The sequence below is a fragment of the Pseudophryne corroboree genome, chromosome 1 (assembly GCF_028390025.1).
Source record: "Pseudophryne corroboree isolate aPseCor3 chromosome 1, aPseCor3.hap2, whole genome shotgun sequence".
Taxonomy (NCBI): domain Eukaryota; kingdom Metazoa; phylum Chordata; class Amphibia; order Anura; family Myobatrachidae; genus Pseudophryne; species Pseudophryne corroboree.
The window spans coordinates 1,070,210,514-1,070,236,322 of NC_086444.1; the positions used below are offsets into that span (position 1 = coordinate 1,070,210,514).

The 25,809-nt window shown below is 46.9% G+C and overlaps 1 protein-coding gene across 1 annotated transcript in view; it reads right to left on the minus strand.

Moving 5' to 3' along the window:
• Positions 1-25,809, minus strand: part of ATP10D (ATPase phospholipid transporting 10D (putative)) — a 226,649-nt gene that overhangs the window by 52,372 nt on the left and 148,468 nt on the right. Inside the window, exons 17-20 of the mRNA XM_063920975.1 lie at positions 15,507-15,583; positions 8,259-8,384; positions 7,877-8,077; positions 267-347 (exon numbers count right to left, since the gene is read on the minus strand). Coding sequence (XP_063777045.1) covers positions 267-347; positions 7,877-8,077; positions 8,259-8,384; positions 15,507-15,583 — 485 coding nt within the window. The remainder of the gene's footprint in view (positions 1-266; positions 348-7,876; positions 8,078-8,258; positions 8,385-15,506; positions 15,584-25,809) is intronic.

Sequence of the window (25,809 nt, forward strand, 5' to 3'; positions counted from 1 at the left end):
CCTGGCCTCCTAACAGTAAATATAGCCCACCAGCTTGGGTTTAGGCACCAGAGCGGGGGGTTAGGTTTAGGCTGCAGGGAGAGAAGGTGAGGGACGCATGGAAAACCCCTGCCATAAGTGTGCCATTGACCAGCTGTAAGATTACAAATTTGTGACTAGCCAAGGACAGATAGTTGAATTTAGAGATATTGTTTCAATGAAGATAGGAAAAACAATGAATGGTATGTTATTGCAGTAAGTGATACGTAGCAGCCTACAATACTTACAAAGTAAGGGATGAAGAAGCAGGCCATACTCTGATAGAAGGCATCCAGTATGGTGACCCAGAAGGTTGATGAACAGTAAGCCTAGAAAAGGGAAGACAGCACATATACTGTATATACATACATATCAGTAAACAGATATATGTGCTCTGAGATTTAATACAGATGTGTCCCTTTTCACTGTTGCCTGCGATGCATTCGCACAGTGTATGGTAGCGGGAGAGTGCTACCCACACAGTATACTGCGACTTCTGGGACACAGCTGAGCTTCGGTAGCGGTGAGCATTGCTCCCACTACCGTTTACTGTATGTGGGGGAGCCAGTAGAGGGTCTCAAGTTGGGTAGCTATTCTCCCACTACACTTAAATAAGTCACTTGGTGGCAGGGTGCGTGCCTTAATTGTTTTCATAGCTACAATTCGGCTAACCAGATGACTTAATTGAAGGATATGTCCAGAAATGCAAGCACCCTCCTCTCTCTCCCGAGACACGTACAAACCTTACATTGTTGCGCCCTGTGATTTTGCAACTAAAACACAGATATGATTAGTAGTGTAGATTAAAATAAGGCTAATGAGGGTCATGTACCTAAACTGCTGGTGTCAAATGTGCACTGAACCCATAGCAACCATTTATTTTTATTGTACAACTCGCATTAGACAGATGAAAGTTAATGAATGGTCCAGGTTTGCGTCTAAGAATTATGCTTGCATATAATCTTGTTTAAAAGGTATTTATACCTTCAAATCAAAAGGGATGGCCCTCTTTTCTGCCGTCCTATGTTAATGTAACCTGTCCATTAAATTGTTATTAGGCGACTGCCACTAATTGTGCTGCAGTATGGGTATACGTTCAATTTGCCAGCTGTCGGGATCCTGGCGGTCAGGATACAGACGACGGAATCCCGAAAGCCGACAATACAGCCAGCCGGAATCCTGGAAAAACAGGACCATTCCCACTTGTGGGTGTCCACAACATCCATAGAGTATGAATAGATACTGTGGTGAATGCAGCAAGCCACCGAGCCCGCAAGGGAACTCTTTGCGCTCGCTCCACTGCCAGCATTCTGGCGGGCGGGAAGCCGCTGTCGGGATACGGACAGCCAACATCCCGCCCACCGGTAAATCATACTGAATCCGCCGTATGGGTACACATGCTGCTGGCGCAGATATTTCTTCTTGCAGCTCCCCATACAGATAAGAAGATTTGTGCGAAAAATAAGAATTTACTTACCGATAATTCTATTTCTCATAGTCCGTAGTGGATGCTGGGGACTCCGTAAGGACCATGGGGAATAGCGGCTCCGCAGGAGACTGGGCACATCTAAAGAAAGCTTTAGGACTATCTGGTGTGCACTGGCTCCTCCCCCTATGACCCTCCTCCAAGCCTCAGTTAGGATACCGTGCCCGGACGAGCGTACACAATAAGGAAGGGTTTTGAATCCCGGGTAAGACTCATACCAGCCACACCAATCACACCGTATAACCTGTGATCTGAACCCAGTTAACAGCATGATAACAGAGGAGCCTCTGAAAGATGGCTCACAACAATAATAACCCGATTTTTGTAACAATAACTATGTACAAGTATTGCAGACAATCCGCACTTGGGATGGGCGCCCAGCATCCACTACGGACTATGAGAAATAGAATTATCGGTAAGAAAATTCTTATTTTCTCTAACGTCCTAAGTGGATGCTGGGGACTCCGTAAGGACCATGGGGATTATACCAAAGCTCCCAAACGGGCGGGAGAGTGCGGATGACTCTGCAGCACCAAATGAGAGAACTCCAGGTCCTCCTCAGCCAGGATATCAATTTTGTAGAATTTTACAAACGTATTTGCTCCTGACCAAGTAGCTGCTCGGCAAAGTTGTAAAGCCGAGACCCCTCGGGCAGCCGCCCAAGATGAGCCCACCTTCCTTGTGGAGTGGGCATTTACAGATTTTTGGCTGTGGCAGGCCTGCCACAGAATGTGCAAGCTGAATTGTACTACAAATCCAACGAGCAATAGTCTGCTTAGAAGCAGGAGCACCCAGCTTGTTGGGTGCACACAGGATAAACAGCGAGTCAGATTTCCTGACTCCAGCCGTCCTGGAAACATATATTTTCAGGGCACTGACAACGTCTAGCAACTTGGAGGCCTCCAAGTCCCTAGTAGCCGCAGGCACCACCAATAGGTTGGTTCAGGTGAGACGCTGAAACCACCTTGGGGAGAAACTGAGGACGAGTCCTCAATTCCGCCCTGTCTGAATGGAAAATCAGATAAGGGCTTTTTCAGGATAAAGCCGCCAATTCTGACACGCGCCTGGCCCAGGCCAGGGCCAACAGCATGACCACTTTCCATGTGAGATATTTTAACTCCACAGATTTAAGTGGTTCAAACCAATGTGACTTTTGGAACCCAAAACTACATTGAGATCCCAAAGTGCCACTGGAGGCACAAAAGGAGGCTGTATATGCAGTACCCCTTTTACAAACGTCTGAACTTCAGGGACTGAAGCTAGTTCTTTTTGGAAGAAAATTGACAGGGCCGAAATTTGAACCTTAATGGACCCCAATTTCAGTCCCATAGACACTCCTGTTTGCAGGAAATGTAGGAATCGACCCAGTTGAATTTCCTCCGTCGGGCCTTACTGGCCTCGCACCACGCAACATATTTTCGCCAATTGCGGTGATAATGTTTTTGCGGTTACATCCTTCCTGGCTTTGATCAGGATAGGGATGACTTCATCCGGAATGCCTTTTTTCCTTCAGGATCCGGCGTTCAACCGCCATGCCGTCAAACGCAGCCGCGGTAAGTCTTGGAACAGACAGGGTCCTTGCTGGAGCAGGTCCCTTCTTAGAGGTAGAGGCCACGGATCCTCCGTGAGCATCTCTTGAAGTTCCGGTTACCAAGTCCTTCTTGGCCAATCCGGAACCACGAATATAGTGCTTACTCCTCTCCATCTTATCAATCTCAGTACCTTGGGTATGAGAGGCAGAGGAGGGAACACATACCCTGACTGGTACACCCACGGTGTTACCAGAGCGTCTACAGCTTATTGCCTGAGGGTCCCTGTACCTGGCGCAATACCTGTCGAGTTTTTAATCATGTGGAAGACTTCTGGGTGAAGTCCCCACTCTCCCGGGTGGAGGTCGTGCTGAGGAAGTCTGCTTCCCAGTTGTCCACTCCCGGAATGAATACTGCTGACAGTGCTATCACATGATTATCCGCCCAGCGAAGAATCCTTGCAGCTTCTGCCATTGCCCTCCTGCTTCTTGTGCCACCCTGTCTGTTTACGTGGGTGACTGCCGTGATGTTGTCCGACTGGATCAACACCGGCTGACCTTGAAGCAGAGGTCTTGCTAAGCTTAGAGCATTGTAAATGTCCCTTAGCTTCAGGATATTTATGTGAAGTGATGTCTCCAGGCTTGACCATAAGCCCTGGATATTCCTTCCCTGTGTGACTGCTCCCCAGCCTCGCAGGCTGGCATCAGTGGTCACCAGGACCCAGTCCTGAATGCCTAATCTGCGGCCCTCTAGAAGATGAGCACTCTGCAACCACCACAGGAGGGACACCCTTGTCCTTGGTGACAGGGGGGCAGATTTATTAAGCTTGGTGAAGTGATAAAGTGGAAGGTGATAAAGGACCAGCCAATCAGATTTTAACTTCCATGTCACAGGCTGGGTTTGAAAAATGACAGTTAGGAGCTGACTGGCTGGTCCTTTATCACCTTCCACTTTATCACTTCACCGATCTTAATAAATCTGCCCCAGGGTTATCCGCTGATGCATCTGAAGATGCGATCCGGACCATTTGTCCAGCAGGTCCCACTGGAAAGTTCTTGCGTGGAATCTGCCGAATGGGATTGCTTCGTAGGAAGCCACCATTTTACCCAGAACCCTTGTGCATTGATGCACTGAGACTTGGCTCGGTTTTAGGAGGTTCCTGACTAGCTCGGATAACTCCCTGGCTTTCTCCTCCGGGAGAAACACCTTTTTCTGGACTGTGTCCAGGATCATCCCTAGGAACAGAAGACACGTCGTCGGAACCAGGTGCGATTTTGGAATATTGAGAATCCAAATCGTGCTGCCGCAACACTACCTGAGATAGTGCTACACCGACCTCCAACTGTTCCCTGGATCTTACCCTTATCAGGGAATTGTCCAAGGAAGGGATAACTAAAATTCACTTCCTTCGAAGGAATATCATAATTTCGGCCATTACCTTGGTAAAGACCCGGGGTGCCGTGTACCATCCATACGGCAGCGTCTGAACTGATAGTGACAGTTCTGTACCATAAACCTGAGGTACCCTTGGTGAGAAGGGTAAATTTTGACATGAAGGTAAGCATCCTTGATGTCCCGAGACATCATGTAGTCCCCTTCTTCCAGGTTCGCAATCACTGCTCTGAGTGACTCAATCTTGAATTTGAACCTCTGTACGTAAGTGTTCAAAGATTTTAGATTTAGAATCGGTCTCACCGAGCCGTCCGGCTTCGGTACCACAACAGTGTGGAATAATACCCCGTTCCCTGTTGCAGGAGGGGTATCTTGATTATCACCTGCTGGGAATACAGCTTGTGAATGGCTTCCAAAACTGTCTCCCTGTCAGAAGGAGACATCGGTAAAGCCGACTTTAGGAAACGGCGAGGGGGAGACGTCTCGAATTCTAATTTGTACCCCTGAGATATCACCTGAAGGATCCAGGGGTCTACTTGCGAGTGAGCCCACTGCGCGCTGAAATTCATTGAGACGGGCCCCCCACCGTGCCTGATTCTGCTTGTAAAGCCCCAGCGTATACTGAGGGCTTGGCAGAGGCGGGAGAGGGTTTCTGTTCCTGGGAACTGGCTGATTTCTGCAGCCTTTTTCCTCTCCCTCTGTCACGGGGCAGAAATGAGGAACCTTTTGCCCGCTTGTCCACGAAAAGACTGCGCCTGATAATACGGCGTCTTCTCATGTTGAGAGGCGACCTGGGGTACAAACGTGGAATTCCCAGCTGTTGCCGTGGCCACCAGGTCTGAAAGACCGACCCCAAATAACTCCTCCCTTAATAAAGCAATACTTCCAAATGCCGTTTGGAATACGCATCACCTGACCACTGACGTGTCCATAACCCTCTACTGGTAGAAATGGACAATGCGCTTAGACTTGATGCCAGTCGGCAAATATTCCGCTGTGCATCACGCATATATAAAAATGCATCTTTTAAATGCTCTATAGGCAAAAATATACTGTCCCTATCTAGGGTATCAATATTTTCAGTCAGGGAATCCGACCACGCCAACCCAGCACTGCACATCCAGGCTGAGGCGATTGCTGGTCGCAGTTTAACACCAGTATGTGTGTAAATACCTTTTAGGATACCCTCCTGCTTTCTATCAGCAGGATCCTTAAGGGCGGCCATCTCAGGCGAAGGTAGAGCCCTTACAAGCGTGAGCGCTTTATCCCCCCTAGGGGGTGTTTCCCAACGCACCCTAACCTCTGGCGGGAAAGGATATAATGCCAATAACATTTTAGAAATTATCCGTTGTTATCGGGGGAAACCCACGCATCATCACACACCTCATTTAATTTCTCAGATTCAGGAAAACTACAGGTAGTTTTTCCTCACCGAACATAATACCCCTTTTTTGGTGGTACTCGTATTATCAGAAATGTGTAAAACATTTTTCATTGCCTCAATCATGTAACGTGTGGCCCTACTGGAAGTCACATTCGTCTCTTCACCGTCGACACTGGAGTCAGTATCCGTGTCGGCGTCTATATCTGCCATCTGAGGTAACGGGCGCTTTAGAGCCCCTGACGGCCTATGAGACGTCTGGACAGGCACAAGCTGAGTAGCCGGCTGTCTCATGTCAACCACTGTCTTTTATACAGAGCTGACACTGTCACGTAATTCCTTCCAACAGTTCATCCACTCAGGTGTCGACCCCCTAGGGGGTGACATCACTATTACAGGCAATCTGCTCCGTCTCCACATCATTTTTCTCCTCATACATGTCGACACAAAAGTACCGACATACAGCACACACACAGGGAATGCTCTGATAGAGGACAGGACCCCCCTAGCCCTTTGGGGAGACAGAGGGAGAGTTTGCCAGCACACACCAGAGCGCTATATATATACAGGGATAACCTTATATAAGTGTTTTTCCCCTTATAGCTGCTGTATAGTTAATACTGCGCCTAATTAGTGCCCCCCTCTCTTTTTTTAACCCTTTCTGTAGTGTAGTGACTGCAGGGGAGAGACAGGGAGCTTCCCTCCAACGGAGCTGTGAGGGAAAATGGCGCCAGTGTGCTGAGGAGATAGGCTCCGCCCCTTTTTCGCGGACTTTTCTCCTGCTTTTTTATGGATTCTGGCAGGGGTTAAATGCATCCATATAGCCCAGGAGCTATATGTGATGCATTTTTTTTGCCATCCAAGGTGTTTTTATTGCGTCTCAGGGCGCCCCCCCCCCAGCGCCCTGCACCCTCAGTGACCGAAGTGTGAAGTGTGCTGAGAGCAATGGCGCACAGCTGCAGTGCTGTGCGCTACCTTGTTGAAGACAGGACGTCTTCTGCCGCCGATTTTCCGGACCTCTTCTGCCTTCTGGCTCTGTAAGGGGGCCGGCGGCGCGGCTCTGGGACCCATCCAAGCTGGGCCTGTGATCGTCCCTCTGGAGCTAATGTCCAGTAGCCTAAGAAGCCCAATCCACTCTGCACGCAGGTGAGTTCGCTTCTTCTCCCCTTAGTCCCTCGATGCAGTGAGCCTGTTGCCAGCAGGTCTCACTGACAATAAAAAACCTAATCTAAAACTTTCACTAAGAAGCTCAGGAGAGCCCCTAGTGTGCACCCTTCTCGTTCGGGCACAGAGATCTAACTGAGGCTTGGAGGAGGGTCATAGGGGGAGGAGCCAGTGCACACCAGATAGTCCTAAAGCTTTCTTTAGATGTGCCCAGTCTCCTGCGGAGCCGCTATTCCCCATGGTCCTTACGGAGTCCCCAGCATCCACTTAGGACGTTAGAGAAAGTAACCCGTTTGTGCGCCCTTACGGCACTTTTTCCCTGCATCACGCCCAGAACTTTAGTCGGATTTATCCGTTTTATAACACTTTTATAGTCACTTTAGACAGGCGATCAAGCACACACATAAAATTGCATTGTTACCCTAGGCAACCAATCAGCTGCTCCATACAACTGTATAGTATGCAAATTAGAAATGTTAGTTAATGCTGATTGGTTGCCATGGGCAACTTCTCCACTGGCTCACTTCTCCACTTTTATCACTGCTTAGTACATGTCCCCCTTAGTGTCTTAAGACTAGGGTGTTAGTTATGGTAACCTATAATTACACTTATAGGAGAGCAACGCATCAGTCAGAATCGACATTTCATTCCTGGCCAATGCTGCATTATATTGCAGATCATTATAATGTTACTGTGAAATGACTCTGGGAATGAGAATGAGCAAAACTTCAGCATGATTCGGAATCCTCACTGACAAGAGGCTGTATAATGTAAGCTCACACACGTCCAACAGGATAATAATGTAACAAGCCCGAAAGAGAGGTTGCCCGTCACACTGTAAAAGGGAGTAATAGAGCATGCAGAATCCCAGGAGATTATTATAGGGAAAGGAGTCACTGGCCTTACCTCTGATGTCTGCCCAGATTTGTACAGCTCTGGAAGCACAAGGAGAGTGTCTGCAGACACATCTTTATCAAGGACGCCGTAGATTATAGGTGGCACGGATGTAAAAAGCAGATTGAACAAAATTAACATCCAAAAATCTGTCATTGAAGTTCCTGAGAATCCGCAGAAGAACTGGTACCAGAACAAGAGGGTAACAAACATCTGGAGGGAGTAACCAACAAAGCCATCTCAATGCACGGTTTCCTTTTATTTTACAATGACCACAGTTAATTGTTTCAAATATTTACAGTTTATGTAGTAAGTTTAAATGTGTAAGATTAAATTAAGAGACATTTATTGTATTTGTTACCTTGCCTTCTAGGGAGTAACATTTTTCACTTACCACATTCTTATAGAAAAAGTACAGTATCATGTTGGTAAGGCGGGTGTAACACCAGTGACCATGGACAAGCAGTAACTTCCTCAGATGCTTGAAGTGGGAGACTGCAAAGTCGCTGGACATTACTGCCTGCAATGCAAAGAGTACAACATGTGAGGAATACACCCTCTCTACACCAAGCCTGGCCATCCTGCGGCTCTTCATCTGTTATGAAACTACACATCGCAGCATGCCCTGCCACAGATTTAGCATTTACTAATAGCAAAACTGTGGCAGGGCATGCTGGGACTTTTAGTTTCAAAACAGTTGTAGAGCCAAAGGTTGGACAGGATTGGTCCACACTATTCGGCTCACGCAGTGTGGCACGTAGGCCTGCTTGTGAAGCACATATTCCGTATACTGTGCATGCTCTGCAAAACGTACAGGCGCTGCAGCTAAATGCATTTCAGTCGCATCTACACTCCCAAGACAAGAGGCAGAATTGGAGGCGCGCTCACCCAGACAAAGTGAAGGAATGTGCGCGCAGCTGCGGCTAAGCCGAGGTAGACGTAAGCGAAAATTGGAAGCGAGTATTATGCAACTCGCACATGGTAGCTGCAAACATGCAACGATCATGAGGACTAGTAGAAAGTGCCTACGCTACACACACAGATGCAGACACGTCAGGATGCGCACAGTTCTGCAGAGGGGCAAAGAGATGCATTTTTCCCATGCACGTTTCTTTTGAGCAATGTACAGTATACATGATTTGCTTTCAACTCTATCAGGCCCTATATAGCCATGCCGTTTCCCAGCTTGGGCTCATTTTACTTTTATAAAGAAAATAAAAAACAACAAAGGTTATGTATAAAAATGGTGCGTGAACTTCATGATGCATAAAGACTCCAGTTATTCATTGTTTATTAGTTTGTCAATAAACAGCCATTGTAATAAGTGTAAATAGGCGCTTTCAAGTTCTGTCCTTGAGGCCTATTAGTTTGATCCGAAGGTGGCCCCACACAGAGACCAGCGCTGTCATCTGCCAAATACATTTACCAGCATGCCTGGCAGTAACCCTATTCCATTTCTAAAAGGCAATTAAATCATAACTTTGGCATCACATCAGGAGACATCAGGCCAACTGCTCTGTTCTCTTAAATGGCCGATATATATTGCGGGTCCGTCGGCCAGTGTGTACGGCAGATACGTCTGAACGCCGTCGTTCACAGACATATTGCGTCGGCCCCGCAGCACAGCCGACGGCCAATACATCTAACGATATACTGGTGCGTCGCTGTGTGTGTACGATGGTCGGCCGACCGCCCGTACACATGCTGTGGCGGACAGCGGTGATTGACAGCTGAACTCAAGTTCATGACGTCAGTCCCCGACGGATCGGGTAGTGTGTATGCAGAGCACACTGCCCGATCCGTCCATAGATATATCTGCAGATCAATTGATCTGCAGATATATCTTTCTAGTGTGTACCCACCTTAAGCCTTTGAGAGTGATAAAGTGGAGACAGAAACAGTACCACCGATCAGCTTCTGTCATGTTACATGGTGACAGGAGCTGGTTGGCTGGTACTTTATCTCTCTCCAAGGTTCAGTGTATCTGCTCTTAAGTGAAAATGAGTGTGTGTGTATGTGTGTACTATAAAGCAATCTGTGTTGAACATACCGCCTTCTGAATCCGTACATATGGACTGACTAATAAACCAGACACAGAAATTCCTGCTGGTCTAGACTACATTTAAATGTGGTTGTAAGGCTGCATCCTCACACTGACCTATCATTTTTAAATGCACACAAGTACAGTATATATCATAATAAGACAGAACTAATGTGCATGGTAAAGAAATGACATGCTCATATAAATATATACAAGCTGCTCATATACGCACAGTTCAAAGCAGGATCTGTGAGGATTCATCACACTGCACAATAGCGGCACCTGAATCAAAGATCCTACTGTTCAATAGAGGACATGAATGTGGCATATTACTAGCCGGCTCACTGATAGGATCTAGCTGCTGTTCCCAAAATCTAACCATTGTCATTGGTAGCTCTATGCACAATACTTAATAGAAGATCTATTTGGAGAGCTTACCAATTATGGAAAATATGGGCGCTTCAAAGACAAATCACACTCCGTGGGTAAGTAACTGATGTCACGGTGTATGTGACTAATGTGGAAAGTAGAAGACATTTTTCGGTAACAATATTTATTGCCCTGCCTGATGTGGCGTCCTTGTTACTGCTAGTCATGGGACAGGACAAATCACACACAGCTACCTGAACACAAACAATAATGGCCTTGTGGATACATTAGGGCATTTTCACATTAGCAGATGGGACATTTTCAATTCATAATATGAAACATATGTAGAATTAACAAGTCCCTTGTTTGCAGAGCACAAGAGCGATGGCTATCTAGGTATTGCAGTTTCAAGTGTCAGAGCGCCATCTAGAGGTTCCATTGTTAACTGACGGAAATATTGAAGTATTAATTAACTACTGGTGGCAGCTGAAGAGGTTTTGCCAATGTGTGGGGGCAGCATCTGATAACACCAACTGTGCCCCATTATTAGATACACATATTGACCATTCAGCCTGCACTGATAAAAGCCGCAGCCCTTTAAGTGTGTAGGACAGGGGATAACAATGACCCTCATTCCGAGTTGATCACTCGCTAGCTACTTTTAGCAGCCGTGCAAACGCATAGTCGCCGCCCACGGGGGAGGGTATTTTCGCTTTGCAAGTGTGCGAATGCTTTTGCAGCCAACGGCACAAAAACGTTTTTTTGCAGTTTCTGAGTAGCTCTGGACTTACTCAGCCGCTGCGATCACTTCAGTCTTATTGGTCCCAGAATTGACGTCTGACATCCGCCCTGCAAACGCTTGGACACGCCTGCGTTTTTCAAAACACTCCCTGTAAACGGTCAGTTGACACCCACAAACGCCCTCTTCCTGTCAATCTCCTTGCGATCGGCTGTGCGAATGGATTCTTTGTTAAATCCATCACCCAGCAACGATCCGCTTTGTACCCATACGACGCGTCTGCGCATTGCGGTGCATACACATGCGCAGTAGTAACCTGTTCGCTGCGCTGAGAAAAACTGCAGCGAGCGATCAACTCGGAATGAGGGCCAGTGACCAAACAGCTCACTGTGCAACTTACAATGGGCAGAGAAAACACATGCAATTATTGTGTACGTATTACTGTACATGAACATAACTTCCTAACCCTACATTAAAGATATATTTTCTACAAATCTCAAATACACTCATTATAATATTATAAAGTACCTACTTTACAGTATATATTGGTTTCCTTTTTTGTACAAAAAGTAAGAACCGCCTACAGCTATTCAGGTTTTCCCAGGGCAACCCACAATACTGGGCTTAAAGTATATGTAGCAGTGTATGTAGCAGTGTTCTACATGACGCTTAATGCACAGATTATATACAAAAATGTGCTGACATTAGGTACAATGAATATAGTTTCAAAAAGTTATTCAGAAGTCCTCACAGTTTTTGTCAAATGTTTCACGGAAACAGATTAAAGAATTCATAACCTGCAATAGCAGTAATTGTATTTATTTAATCCAGTGCAGTTGCAACTTGCAATACATTGGTCGCACTTCACGAAAGCTCCGGGAGAGATGGGGAGAACACACACGTAATATCAAAAAGGGACTGGACAAACACAATTTATCCAACGATTTTAGGGAAGAACATCATTGTTCATTGGACTCCATCACGACGGTTATAGGGATCAAGAAAATAGAAGGAAATTGGAGAAGAAAAGACACCAACACACTACTGGCTAAAACAGAAATGAAATATATATATATGACATGAAAACACTGTCCCCTACAGGTTTAAACTTAGAATTCGAACTGAAATGGTTCCTATAGGTGGTTCTCTTCAAAGTGGCCAACATCGATAAAATCTTTCCTTTTTCATGGCGCTTCAATTACCAATCATTTACCCATCCAGAGTATAGATGTTTGTCTATACACAATAGTCCTGGGCTTTTTGTTAGATATACCATATTCTTTATATGTATATTTTTGTTATATGTATACCATCAATATTTATCAATGTTTTAATCACCAACATATATTTGAGGGCACTGAACCCCTACTAAAACACAGACAGGAGATATAATACTAACCACCACCCTCTTTTATAATGGTCACACTATTCAAATCATCAGTATATCTCTATAGATAGTGGAATATAACATCCATATACTTCCCTTAAGCCCCTCACTATAAACACATCCTCCACTATATATAGAGGTTTGCCCCTTTTTTTAGATTACAATAGAAGGAGGTTTTATTACACCATCTAATTTGTATTATACATACTTATTAATTTCGTGTTGAAGTACAACGGGGGAAAATTATGCCTTTTTCAATATATAATGAGCACTCGACATTAACTTCATTCATTCAAAGCCCTGATCTAGGAAGTGAATCCTATTGGCTATCACTAACAGGTTGCCATGACAACCAGATTCGGGTTAATATTAATAAATACAGTTATGAGATTTTAAGACATACAACCCCAGATAAGGCATATTTAACTAAGTAATGCGTGCAATATTTTTTTACGAATTTCCAATCCTTTAGGATTAACAACATAGACATGTACAATAAAAAAAACTTCCTTTGTGCACATCACTTCCGCCATTACATCTAGACACACCTCCTGGCTTTATACAATCTTTAGGAACAAGGGCATCTCAGTTAACTTATTACCACCCTTGTGTGGCTGTCATCTTACTATTCAATTTTAAAATAAGAAAAAAATCCTTTTAGGGTGCGCTGCCACAATCCCGTAAAGGTGGAACGCACATTTCCGGTATCGTATACCCGTGGAACGCATGAGGGAGGAAGTACGTTATCCCAACTTCCTGTTCATACCACATTGCCCCGCAGTATGCGTTCCACGCCGGCTCAATCTCATTTCTAACACGGAGACAGGAAACGGCTACTATTGGCTAGTCCTACATGTTGCCATGACAACCCGTTTCTTTGCATATTTGATTAATTTAACCTTGCATGTTTTTTAATTGTGTAAATGATATATCTTTTTGAATATTGTTGTACCCTGGCTATTCATATGGGCCCTTTTGTGATTTTTATTTAACCATATATCTGTATTTCCTCCATTAATCTACTCAAAGAGGCGGGATCTCCCAGAGCGTAAATAGATTGCTCTGGGATCCTTACCTTCACTATCACCCTGAGGAAGACTAAAGTAGTCGAAACGCGTTGGTGGCATGCTTGTTTGTTAAGAACTTGGTGACCCTTGTCTTTTGGCGTTTCCCAGCAGTTTTGGGTAAGATCATTTGGATTTTTCATATGTTTCTTGCCCTCTTTTGGGACTATCACAACTGCCGAGGCAAGGTGACCCAGGCTCTCACGTTTTTTAATGTAAATTATTTTATTTATTTTTATGGAATAAAACTCATTTGATATGAGTACGTCTATTGGTGGAAATTGACTACAGATATAATTTGAAAGAACCCGCTACGGGAACATACCTCGCATTCTTCAAGTAAGAGCACGTGTAAGCGTGTTATTTTGAACACCTATTATTTCAAGTTTAAAAGATACCTTTATGTGTGTCCATTCATCTGCTTATATGTAAGCCCAAGAGTGAGCATCTGGTATTTACTATATATCACTTTGTGTTTGGGTGGTCCCTTTGCATGGTATAAAAACACAAAGCAAAAAGGGTTTTATTTTCATTCCTTCCCTGATCCATCATACCCATGACAATGGGTGTCTAAGAAATACTACACATTGGATTTGTTCTTTTGTGTAATTTTTCCACATGTTCTGGAGAGCAATCACAGACATCAGGAATCTGTTGAGAGCGAAGTCAAATCCCTAGAAGCCTTGAAAGATACCTTTATAGGAGTCTACATACATTTGTCGAAGTAAGCAAGAAGTGAGCATTTGTTCAATTCTGACCGATACACTTTCCGGGTGGTCCCAGAATATCCCACACAGACACGGAGGAGGGAAGAATTCACATACCATATTCCCGCAGTATAACTTTAATTACGTCTTAAAGAACTACTACACATTGGAAATTTCTTTTTCTTTGTTTCTCCTTTGTTTATGTGCCATCGCATTGGAGAAAAGTCCGTGAAACATTTGACAAAAACTGTGAGGACTTCTGAATAACTTTTTGAAACTATATTCATTGTACCTAATGTCATAGCGCATTTTTGTAAATAATCTGTGCATTATACGTTTGTTTTCTTTCCGGTTGATAACTCCAGAGTATATACTTAGTTGCAGCAGTGACATTTCCAGCGCAGGGAGGTATTACCTTTTGTTTTGTTCTACATGACGCTCTCTGGTGAGCTGAGAAGGCAGAAGGAAAGGACTTCTAACCTTTTCCTACTTCTTCTTAAATACTATTTTAGTTTAACCCCTTCAGTGGTGACTTTTTGGAATTTGGTCACACCTCCCAGGGTAGGTTTTTTTTTTACCTGTGCATTGCCAGGGGTTTCACGCACTGTGTCATACTTTTTGCCAGGGGTTTTATGCTCTGGAAACCATCCTCGTTTCCTTAGGGAATGCTTGTTGCCTTAGGGTAGCTAGGGATGGCCAACGATGATTCAAAATCATTGATGGTCTATGACCGATGTTGAATACTATTACAATCGATGGGGGAGAACCAGATGGTTTCCCACCATAGATGGTTCAGTGCTACTGAATTTTTTTTTTCTTCTCAAAGTGTCAGGGCACTGAGCTTAGCTCCGCACCCTGACACCCACTAAGACATGCCCCCTGGTTCGCTGCATTTGTACAGTAATGCTGGGATGACCATCGATGGGTAAAACCATCGATGGATCCATTCCAGATGGTTTTACACCATCGATGGATAACCTACCGATGGCAATCCATAGGGGTAGCATTTGCTGGCGGGCACTAGCCAGCACTAAAATCCTCTCCCCCTCATCCTCCCTTGTACTCCGCTCGGCTGGCGGAGTTTTGTGGAATGACGCGATCGCATCATGACGCCACGGCGCGATCGTGTCATGACGTTACGACGCAATCGCGTCATTCTGCAAAAGTCCACCGGCCGAGCGGAGTGCAAGGAGGAGGGAGGGGGAGCAGTGGCATGTCCCGGAAAATTTCCGGGGTAGCCAGTCTGCACAGCACAGCTGGCCCTGGAAATTTTCCGGGCATACCACTGAAGAGGTTAAATAATAATGTAACCAGTCAGTTGTAGTTAGATAGTACCTGCATGCCCTCCTGGCCAGAAATGCCCACGCCAACATCAGCCACTTGAATCATGCTCACATCATTGGCTCCGTCACCTTGCAACATAAAAAAAAAAAGTGAGGATTTTAAATTACTCACCGGTAAATTCTTTTCTCGTACTCAATTAGGGATACTGGTGACAACTTAGTACGATGGGGTAAAGATGGGGTCCAAAGGAGCCATTGCACTTTAAGTTTCTTCAACAGGGTGTGCTGGCTCTTCCCCTCTATGCCCTCCCTCACTGCTCAGTCTAGGAAAACTGTGCCCGAAGGAGAAGACATACTTGAGAGGAGGAAACATAAGACACGAGTGGTGAGAGCGACGAACCAGCAAACAGCAACAAAACTAGCAACTGCTAATGAACTAGAAAAATAGCAACAGCTGTAAAGTAATAACTTCTCACATGAACCATAACTTGCAGGAAAGTGAAGCACAGAGGCAGGCACCCAGTATCCCTTATGGACTACGAGAAAAGGATTTACAGGTAGGTAATTAAAATCCTCTTTTCTCTATCATCCATAAGGGATACTGGGGACGACTTAGTACAATGGGAACGTCCCAAAGCTCCCAGAACGGGCGGGAACGTGCTGAGCTGCCTGCAACACTATGTCCAAACTGGACATCCTCTGTGACCAGGTAACAGTAGCAGCTCGGCATAGTTGCAGAGCCGAAACACAACAGGCGGCCACCCAGGAAGAACCAACAGACCTGGTAGAATGGGCCTCGACAGACCTAGGAACAGGCAAGGCCGCAGAAGCATAGGCCTGTTGAATAGTAAACCTAACCCAACGGGCAATGGATTGTTTGGAAGCAGGAAGACCTTTCTTGCGAGCATCATAGAGGACGAACAAGGCATCCGATTTCCGGACAGTCACACTACTCTTGACGTAAATCCTCAGGGCTCGCACCACATTTAAGGACTCGGGAAGAGAGGCTGTGGCTGAAGCCGCCGGGAACCACAATAGGCTGATTCAGGTGGAACACAGAAACCACCTTCGTCAGGAACCGTTGACGAGTACTGAGCTCTGTCCTGTCCGCATGAAAGAACAGGTAGGGACTCCTACAGGACAAAGTACCCAGCTCTGAAACCTGCCTGGCTGAAGCCAAGTCTGAGAGCATCACCGTCTTCCAAGTGAGGAATTTGTCTTCCACTGATATCAGAGGCTCAAACCAAGAGGATTGAAGGAATGTCAGAACCACGTTGAGATCCCAAAGGAGCCGTAGGCGGCACAAAGGGAGGTTGAATATGCAGGACACCCTACAGGAACGTCTGTACCTCAGGCAGAGCAGCCAATTTCTTCTTTAAGAAGATGGACAAAGCCAAGATCTGAACCTTGATGGAGCCCAAACGTAGGCCCATATCCACACCAGCTTGAAGGAAACGCAAAAGCACCCCAGACTGAATTCTGCAGCTGGACATCCTCGTCCCTCACGCCAGGAGACATAACGTTCCAGATATGGTGGTAATGCTTCGACGTGACAGGCTTCCTGGCCTGAACCATGGTGGTAATGACCTTATCCGGAATACCCTTCCTAGCTAGAATGTTCCGCTCAACCACTATGCCGTCAAACAAAGCCATCATGAGTCCAAGCAGACAAACTGCCCTTGCTGAAGAATATCCTCCCGCAGTGGGAGGGGGCCCAGGGTTCTTCTACCGCCATGGCTAGAAAATCTGCGTACCAGACCCTTCGAGGCCAGTCGGGAGCAATGAGAATTACCTGAACTCTCCCATTTGGATTCTTTTTAGGATCCGAAATAGTAAGGGAATCGGAGGAAATTTGTACACCAGCTGGTAATCCCACTGTGCCATCAGCGCATCCACAGCCGCTGCTAGAGGGTTCCTTGTCCTGGAACAATAGCTCGGAAGCTTGTTGTTGAGCCAAGAGGCCATCAGATCAATCTGTGGACGCCCCCACAGATCTGTTATCATCCAAAATACCTGTGGATGCAGCCACCACTCTCCTGGCAGCTTAGAAAATCCGCCTTCCAGTTGTCCACTTCTGGAATGAAAATGGCTGACACCGCCCTTGCATTCCTTTCAACCCAAAGGAGGATCGTGGATACTTCCCAAATGCAGGCCCTGCTTTTTGTTCCTCCTTGTCGATTGACTTATGCCACCGCCGTGGCTTTGTCCAACTGAACTTGAATGGCTTGACCTCGGGGCAGATGAGCTCCCTGCAGTAGAGCATTGTATATCACTCTGAGTTCCAGTATCGGAAGGCAGGTCTCGAGTACTGACCACCTGCCCTGGAATTGTTCCCCGCAGTTTTGAACCGGAAAACCCGTCCGGTTTTGGTACCACAAAAAGGCTGGAGTAATATCCCTCACCTTGTTGTTGAGGTGGCACAGGAACAATGGGTCAGGGTTAACTTTTGAATGGCCTCCTGCAATGTGGAGCGCATGGTTTCTGAAGCTGATAAGCCCGACTTGAAAAACCTGCGAGGTGGAAGACTTTTGAATTCCAGCTTGCAGCCCTGGGAGACCAGCTTGCAGCCCTTTTACCCAGGCGTCCTGGCAGGAGCTGTTCCAGACGGAGCTGAAGAATCTCAGACGAGCTCCACCCTGAGGTCACCCTGGAGTGGAGGGACACAGTCATGCTGAGGGTTTGGAGGAGCCAGAGCCGACACTCTGGTCCTGAGATCTTGTGGTAGCCGGCTTGCGAGACTTACCTCTGGAACCTCGTGCCGCATTTGAGGCACCTCTGGCTTTACCCTTAAAGCGCGCTGTCCGAAAGGACTGAAGAGTAGGTTCAGTGTAAGAGTGTCTAGGTGGCAGAGCAGTAGAGGTGAGGAACGTGGACTTTCCAGCTGTCGCCTTAGAAATCCAGGTATCCAATTCACAACCGAACAGTCAATCACCTATGAAGAGTAAGGCTCTACACTCTTTTTAGACTCAGCGTCCGCTACCCACTTGTGTAACCACAACGCTCTGCACTAACACAGATGCCCTTGATGGTATCGCAAAGGAAGCAGGCAGACTCCTGAATATGCTGAACCAGCAGTACTAAGTCGGCTAGGGACTTATCCCCTGCTAAGCCCTCCTGAATGTTACGCGCTGAAGTGTGTATGGCGTGCGTCAACCAACAACCTGCAATAAAACAGGCCTTTGGGCTGCCCCCGCTGCAACATAAATAGATTTTAAGGTTGCTTCCAGTTACCCGTCTGCAGGTTCCTTTAAGGCCGTGGCCTCTGGAACCGGGAGAACAAACTTTATGGACAGGCGTAACACAGATGCGTTCGGGGGAGTTTCCCAAACCTTACACCCCTCCTGGGCAAATAGGAGGTTGACACTTGGAATTTTTTTTTATCAGGAGAGGCCCATGTTTTCCTGAACAGATCATCCAGTTCCTTTGAGTCAGGAAATGTGACCTGTGCCTTTTTCTGTGCAGAGAAAAAGTTTTGCTGCACCTCAGAGTCAGTACTAGGGATAATTAAAGCATCTCTTATTGCCATAATAAGTGAGTCTACACCCTGTGCAGAAGAGAAATCATCTAACTCAGCATTTGATTCCAGCTCCTCCCCCTCCGGTACCTCCTCCTGGGATTCCGAGAGGATATCGGGTAACCCCCTTTTTTGGGGTAAAGGATTAGAGAGGAGAAACACGTCTGCTATCTGCCCTGTCCTTTGTCAGAGCAGCCATAGACCGTTGTAACTGCTGCCTTTCTGGTCTTACAGTAGTTAGTTCATTAGACATGTCAGTCATCATAGATTTAATGGTACTGAGCAAGGCGGCTTTGGCAATTCACCCCCAGAAGCCCCACTAGTTTGTGAGGGCTGACTGCATTGTTCACACACGATAGAATCTGCAGGAAAGGGGGAAAACCTGGTGTTACACACAGCACACACAACCTTTTTCACCATACTGACAGAGGACATTTACATACACACACACATACACAGAGACACAGGGTACAAGCAAGCCTGCCCAGTCTAGTATGTGTGGCGATACACAGAGATGAGGAACCAGCACACAGCCTGAAACTAACAACTGCAGTGCTAGGATAAGGCAATTTAGTGTACAGTGCATGAGCCTAATACAAGGGTCCCCCAGCTGGCTCTCCCCCTTAACTACACCCCTGTACCAGTGCCTGACCGTGGAGTATCCTGTGGAGGAGCTGGCAGCCTTCAGCAGCGCTGTGTGTGCAAAAAATGGCACCAGGAAGCCGCTGGTCCGCTCTGATGAAGCTCCGTCCCCTGCAATGGAGTTGGAGCTTAACTGTTATTTATACTGCCAAAAGTCCCCATATAGTGTAAAAATGAAAGTACATGTACCCCATTCCACTATCACTGGCCAGATTGCACGGAGGGGGGGCCTATGGGATTACCCCGAGCGGAGTCCGTATGCCCGCCCTGCGGTTGCGCTGCACAATGAACAAAGGGCCACGCAAGTGGGGTCCCCGATTGTCACTCTCCACTATCACGACCTTCAGGCACTGTACTGGCGGTGTGCGGACAGCGCAATGCCCTGCGGTACACTGACCCTCAGGACGGTGGTCCTGTCAGCGGGATCCGACTCAGCACCTCCAGGAGGCCAGTGTTGGTCCCACAGTGTCCCTCGGTGCAGGTAAGCTGTTGCCAATAACAGAAATGAAACAGAAGAAAAACTCTCTCTGGAGCTCTAGAGTGTGAGCACATTTTTCTAAACTGAGCTGTGAGGGCGGGCATAGAGGTGAGGAGCCAGTACACCCTGTTGAAGAAAATTTAAAGTGCACCCCATCTATACCCCATTGTACTTAGTTGTCCCCAGTATCCCTTATGGATGATAGAGAAAAATACACAAAAATATAAACACAAGAATACACTGTAATGGGGCCCATACATCAGGGGAGTATCTAGGAAAATCCTCATTTTGCTGATGCCTAGGTCAGATGACCAGGGAACTCGAACATGTCTGAAAATACTCAATTCACCATTTCAGACCAAGAAGGATTGGGATCAGTGAGTCGGGATTGATAACATGCTGGATTTGCCAATTTACTGATGGATCACTGATCATAGATGTCCGCTGATCTGGGTATTTGGTCATGCAGGTGATGTGTCATTAGTAAGCTTTGATAGCATCTGCAGAAACCCTGCTGCCTCCCGTCCCAGTATTAGATACAGGGGGAGATCTGTCGCCGTTTGGAAAGAGATAAAGTACCAATCAGCCTCTCCCTCCACTTTAGCTCTCTCCAAGCTTTGAAAAACCTCCCCCACAGTGATGAGCCACATTAGCAGGTACCAGAGACGACAACCGCTCGTAGCCAATTACACCACACACTCACCTCAGGAGAGGGTGTCAGCGGCTATGCCAATACCAACCCAAAAAAGTTAAGTGCGTCAGGGTGGGCGCCTTGTGGAGCCCAATGTACCTCGCAGAAAGAGATTTAATGCGAGGCACCAACTTACAAACTGAGCTCACTGGCATGGAGGCGGGGTTATAGAGGAGGCGGCGCTGTGCATCTTGGGAACAGTCTAAAGCTTTGAGCCTGTTGGTGCCTCGGATCAAGATCCTACTCTACACCCCGATGTTAATCCTTGTGGAGCCCAGTGTACCCCGCAGCAGAAAATTAATTTCTCCCTAATATTTGTGAAGTCACAGCAGAAAATCTACATGTAGGATGAGATAAGTATCATCTAGGTGGGTATCATATTGCACACATTGGCCTCAAGGTCAGCTGCATCAATGTGGAATAATCTACAATTTGCATAGACCTGATCTCACAGCAGGGGACATTAACAAAGCTTGGAGAAAGATAAGTGGAGAGAAATAAAACGCCAATCAACAAGCAATTGTCATTTTTCAAACACACCCTGTAAAATGAGAGTTACAGTAGAAGCTGATTGGCTGGCATTTTATCTCTAAGCTTTGCTAAATCTCCCCCTATACATTATGTCCTTTTAGGGTAGGTCCACTAGTTATCACTGTTGTTTGTGTGTATTCTCTGTCATATACAGATAAATGAAGCACATATAATTACTACGCGATGTAGCAGCTTTAAAAATAAGATTTTAAACCTACTGGTAAATCTTTTTCTCCTAGTCCGTAGAGGATGCTGGGGACTCCGTAAGGACCATGGGGTATATACGGGCTCCGCAGGAGACATGGGCACTACAAAGAACTTTTAGTATGGGTGTGCACTGGCTCCTCCCTCTAAGCCCCTCCTCCAGACCTCAGTTCGAAAACTGTGCCCAGAGGAGATGGACAATATGAGGAAAGGATTTTGTTAATCTAAGGGCAAGATTCCTACCAGCCCACACCAATCATACCATATAACCTGGAATATACGCAACCAGTCAACAGTATGAACAAAAAACAGTATCAGTCAAAGACCGATTCCAACTGCAACATAACCCTTATGAAAGCAACAACTATATACAAGTCTTGCAGATTTAGTCCGCACTGGGACGGGCACCCAGCATCCTCTACGGACTAAGAGAAAAAGATTTACCGGTAGGTTTAAAATCTTATTTTCTCTTACGTCCTAGAGGATGCTGGGGACTCCGTAAGGACCATGGGGTTTATACCAAAGCTCCAAACCGGGCGGGAGAGTGCGTATGACTCTGCAGCACCGAATGAGCAAACACAAGGTCCTCCTCAGCCAGGGTATCAAACTTGCAGAATTTCGCAAAAGTGTTTGAACCCGACCAAGTTGCTGCTCGGCAAAGCTGTAATGCAGAGGCGCCTCGGGCAGCCGCCCAAGAAGAGCCCACCTTCCTAGTGGAATGGGCCTTTACCGAATTTGGTAACGGCAATCCAGCCGTAGAATGAGCCTGCTGAATCGAGTTACAGATCCAGCGAGCAATAGTCTGCTTAGAAGCAGGAGCACCAACCTTGTTGGCTGCATACAGGACAAACAGAGCCTCTGTTTTCCGAACCCTGGCTACATAAATCTTTAAAGCCCTGACTACATCCAGGGACTTGGAGTCCTCCCAGTTCCCCGTAGCCACAGGCACCACAATAGGTTGGTTCATATGAAATGAAGAAACCACCTTAGGCAAAAATTGAGGACGCGTCCTCAACTCGGCTCTATCCACATGGAAAATCAAATAGGGGCTCTTGTGTGACAAGGCCGCCAACTCGGACACCCGCCTTGCAGATGCCAAGGCCAACAACATGACCACCTTCCACGTGAGAAATTTTAATTCAACTGTTTGAAGAGGTTCAAACCAGTGAGAACTCAGGAATTTTAAGACCACGTTAAGGTCCCACGGTGCCACTGGGGGCACAAAGGGGTGCTGGATGTGCAGCACTACCTTCACAAACATCTGGACTTCTCGGAGAGAAGCCAATTCCCTCTTTAAGAAGATAGATAGGCTCCATTAAGGTACAGATTTCGGCCCTAACTTCAGGCCCATATCCACTCCTGTCTGTAGAAAGTGGAGAAATCGGCCCAGATGGAAATCTTCCATAGGAGCATTCTTGGCTTCACACCAAGATACATACTTCCTCCAGATACGGTGATAATGCTTCGCCGTCACCTCTTTCCTAGCCTTTAGTAGAGTAGGGATGACTTCCTCCGGAATACCTTTCTCAGCTAGGATTTGGTGTTCAACCGCCATGCCGTCAAACGTAACCGCGGTAAGTCTTGGAACACACATGTCCCCTGCTGTAACAGGTCCTCACTGAGAGGAAGAGGCCACAGATCTTCTGTGAGCATTTCCCGAAGATCTGAGTACCAGGCCCTTCGAGGCCAATCTGGAACAATGAGTATTGCCTGCACTCTCCTTAGTCTTACGAGTCTCAATATTTTTGAGATGAGAGGAAGAGGAGGAAACACATAGACCGACCGAAACACCCATGGTGTCACTAGGGCGTCTACAGCTACTGCCTGAGGGTCCCGTGACCTGGCACAATACCTCCGAAGCCTTTTGTTGAGGCGTGACGCCATCATGTCTATTTGAGGAATTCCCCAAAGACTTGATATCTCTGCAAAAACTTCTTGATGAAGTCCCCACTCTCCTGGATAGAGATCGTGTCTGCTGAGGAAGTCTGCTTCCCAGTTGTCCACTCCCGGAATGAAGACAGCTGACAGAGCGCTTAAGTGATTTTCCGCCCAGCGAAGAATCCTGGTGGTTTCCGCCATCGCCACTCTGCTCCTTGTCCCGCCTTGGCGGTTTACATGAGCCACGGCTGTGACGTTGTCTGATTGAATCAGAACCGGGAGGCCCCGAAGAAGATTCTCCGCTTGTCGTAGGCCGTTGTATATGGCCCTCAATTCCAGTATGTTGATGTGCAGACAAGCCTCCTGGCTTGACCATAGTCCCTGAAAATTTCTTCCTTGTGTGACTGCTCCCCATCCTCGGAGGCTCACGTCCGTGGTCACCAGAACCCAGTCTTGAATGCCGAACCTGCGACCCTCTAGAAGGTGAGTACTCTGCAGCCACCACAGGAGAGACACCCTGGCCCTGGGGGATGTATTTGTAGATGAGACCCGTACCACTTGTCCAGAAGGTCCCACTGAAAAGTCCTCGCATGAATCCTGCCGAAGGGGATGGCTTCGTAGGCTGCCACCATTTTTCCCAGAACTCGAATGCATTGATGCAGAGACACTCTTTTTGGTTTTAGCAGGTCTCTGACCATGTTCTGGAGATCCTGGGCTTTTTCCAATGGGAGAAAAACCCTCTTTTGTTCAGTGTCCAGAATCATGCCTAGGAATGATAGCCGAGTCGTTGGAACCAATTGTGACTTTGGCAGATTGAGAATCCAACCGTGCTGTTGTAGCACTTTCAAGGAGAGCGACACGCTCTCCAGCAATTTGTCTCTCGATATCGCCTTTATCAGGAGATCGTCCAAGTATGGGATAATTGTGACTCCCTGCCTGCACAGGAGCACCATTATCTCTGCCATTACCTTGGTGAAAATCCTCGGGGCCGTGGAAAGCCCAAACGGCAACGTCTGAAACTGGTAATGACAGTCCTGTACAGCGAATCTCAGGTACTCCTGATAAGGAGGGTATATGGGAACATGAAGGTATGCATCCTTTATGTCTAGTGACACCATAAAATCCCTCCCTTCCAGGCTGGATATTACCGCTCGGAGCGATTCCATCTTGAATTTGAACTTTTTCAAGTACAGGTTTAGGGATTTCAGATTTAAAATGGGTCTGACCGAACCATCCGGCTTCGGGACCACAAACAGGGTTGAATAATACCCTTTTCCCTGTTGGACCAGGGGAACCTTGACCACCACTTGCTGGTGACACAGCTTTTGAATTGCAGCTAACACTACTTCCCTCTCTGGTGGAGAAGCTGGCAAGGCCAACTTGAAAAATCGGTGGGGGGACACCTCTTCGAATTCCAGCCTGTAGCCCTGGGAAACAATTTTGAGTGCCCAAGGATCCACCTCTGAAAGAAGCCAGATTTGGCTGAAAAGTCGAAGACGTGCCCTCACCGGTGCGGACACCCTTAGGGGAGCCCCAGCGTCATGCAGTGAATTTAGTAGAAGCCGGGGAGGACTTCTGCTCCTGGGAACTAGCCAACGCAGGCGTTCTCTTTCCCTTACCCTTACCTCTAGCAAGGAAGGAGGAGCCCCAACCTCTTCTGGCCTTATGCGACCGAAAGGAATGCATCTGATACTGTGGAGTTTTCTTTTGCTGTTGGGGAACAAAAGGTAAAAAGGTAGATTTACCCGCGGTAACTGTGGCAACCAGGTCCGCGAGCCCCTCCCCAAACAACACTTCGCCTTTGTAAGGTAAAACCTCCATATGCTTCTTGGAGTCTGCATCACCCGTCCACTGGCGGGTCCATAGAGCTCGTCTCGCAGAAATAGCCATGGCATTGGCTCTGGAACCCAGCAGCACAACGTCTCTTTGAGCGTCCCTCATAAATAAGACTGCGTCTTTAATGTGGGCTAATGTTAATAAAATAGTATCCCTGTCTAGGGTATAAAATCCAGCTGACAAGGTATCTGTCCATGCTGCAACTGCGCTACATACCCATGCCGATGCTATTGCCGGTCTGAGTAAAACACCTGTATGCGCATAAATAGACTTTAAAGTAGTCTCCGGTCTGCGATCAGCAGGATCCTTGAGTGCTGCCGTGTCCGGAGACGGTAGCGCCACCTTCTTGGACAGGCGTGTCAAAGCCTTGTCCACCCTGGGAGAGGATTCCCAACGCACCCTGTCCTGAGCAGGGAAAGGATACGCCATAAGAACCCTTTTGGGAATCTGCAGTTTTTTATCTGGAGTTTCCCAAGCTTTTTCAAACAAATCTTTAAGCTCATGAGAAGGGGGGAAGGTTACCTCAGGTCTTTTCTCCTTATACCTGCGCACCCTCGTGTCAGGGACAGAGGGGTCATCCG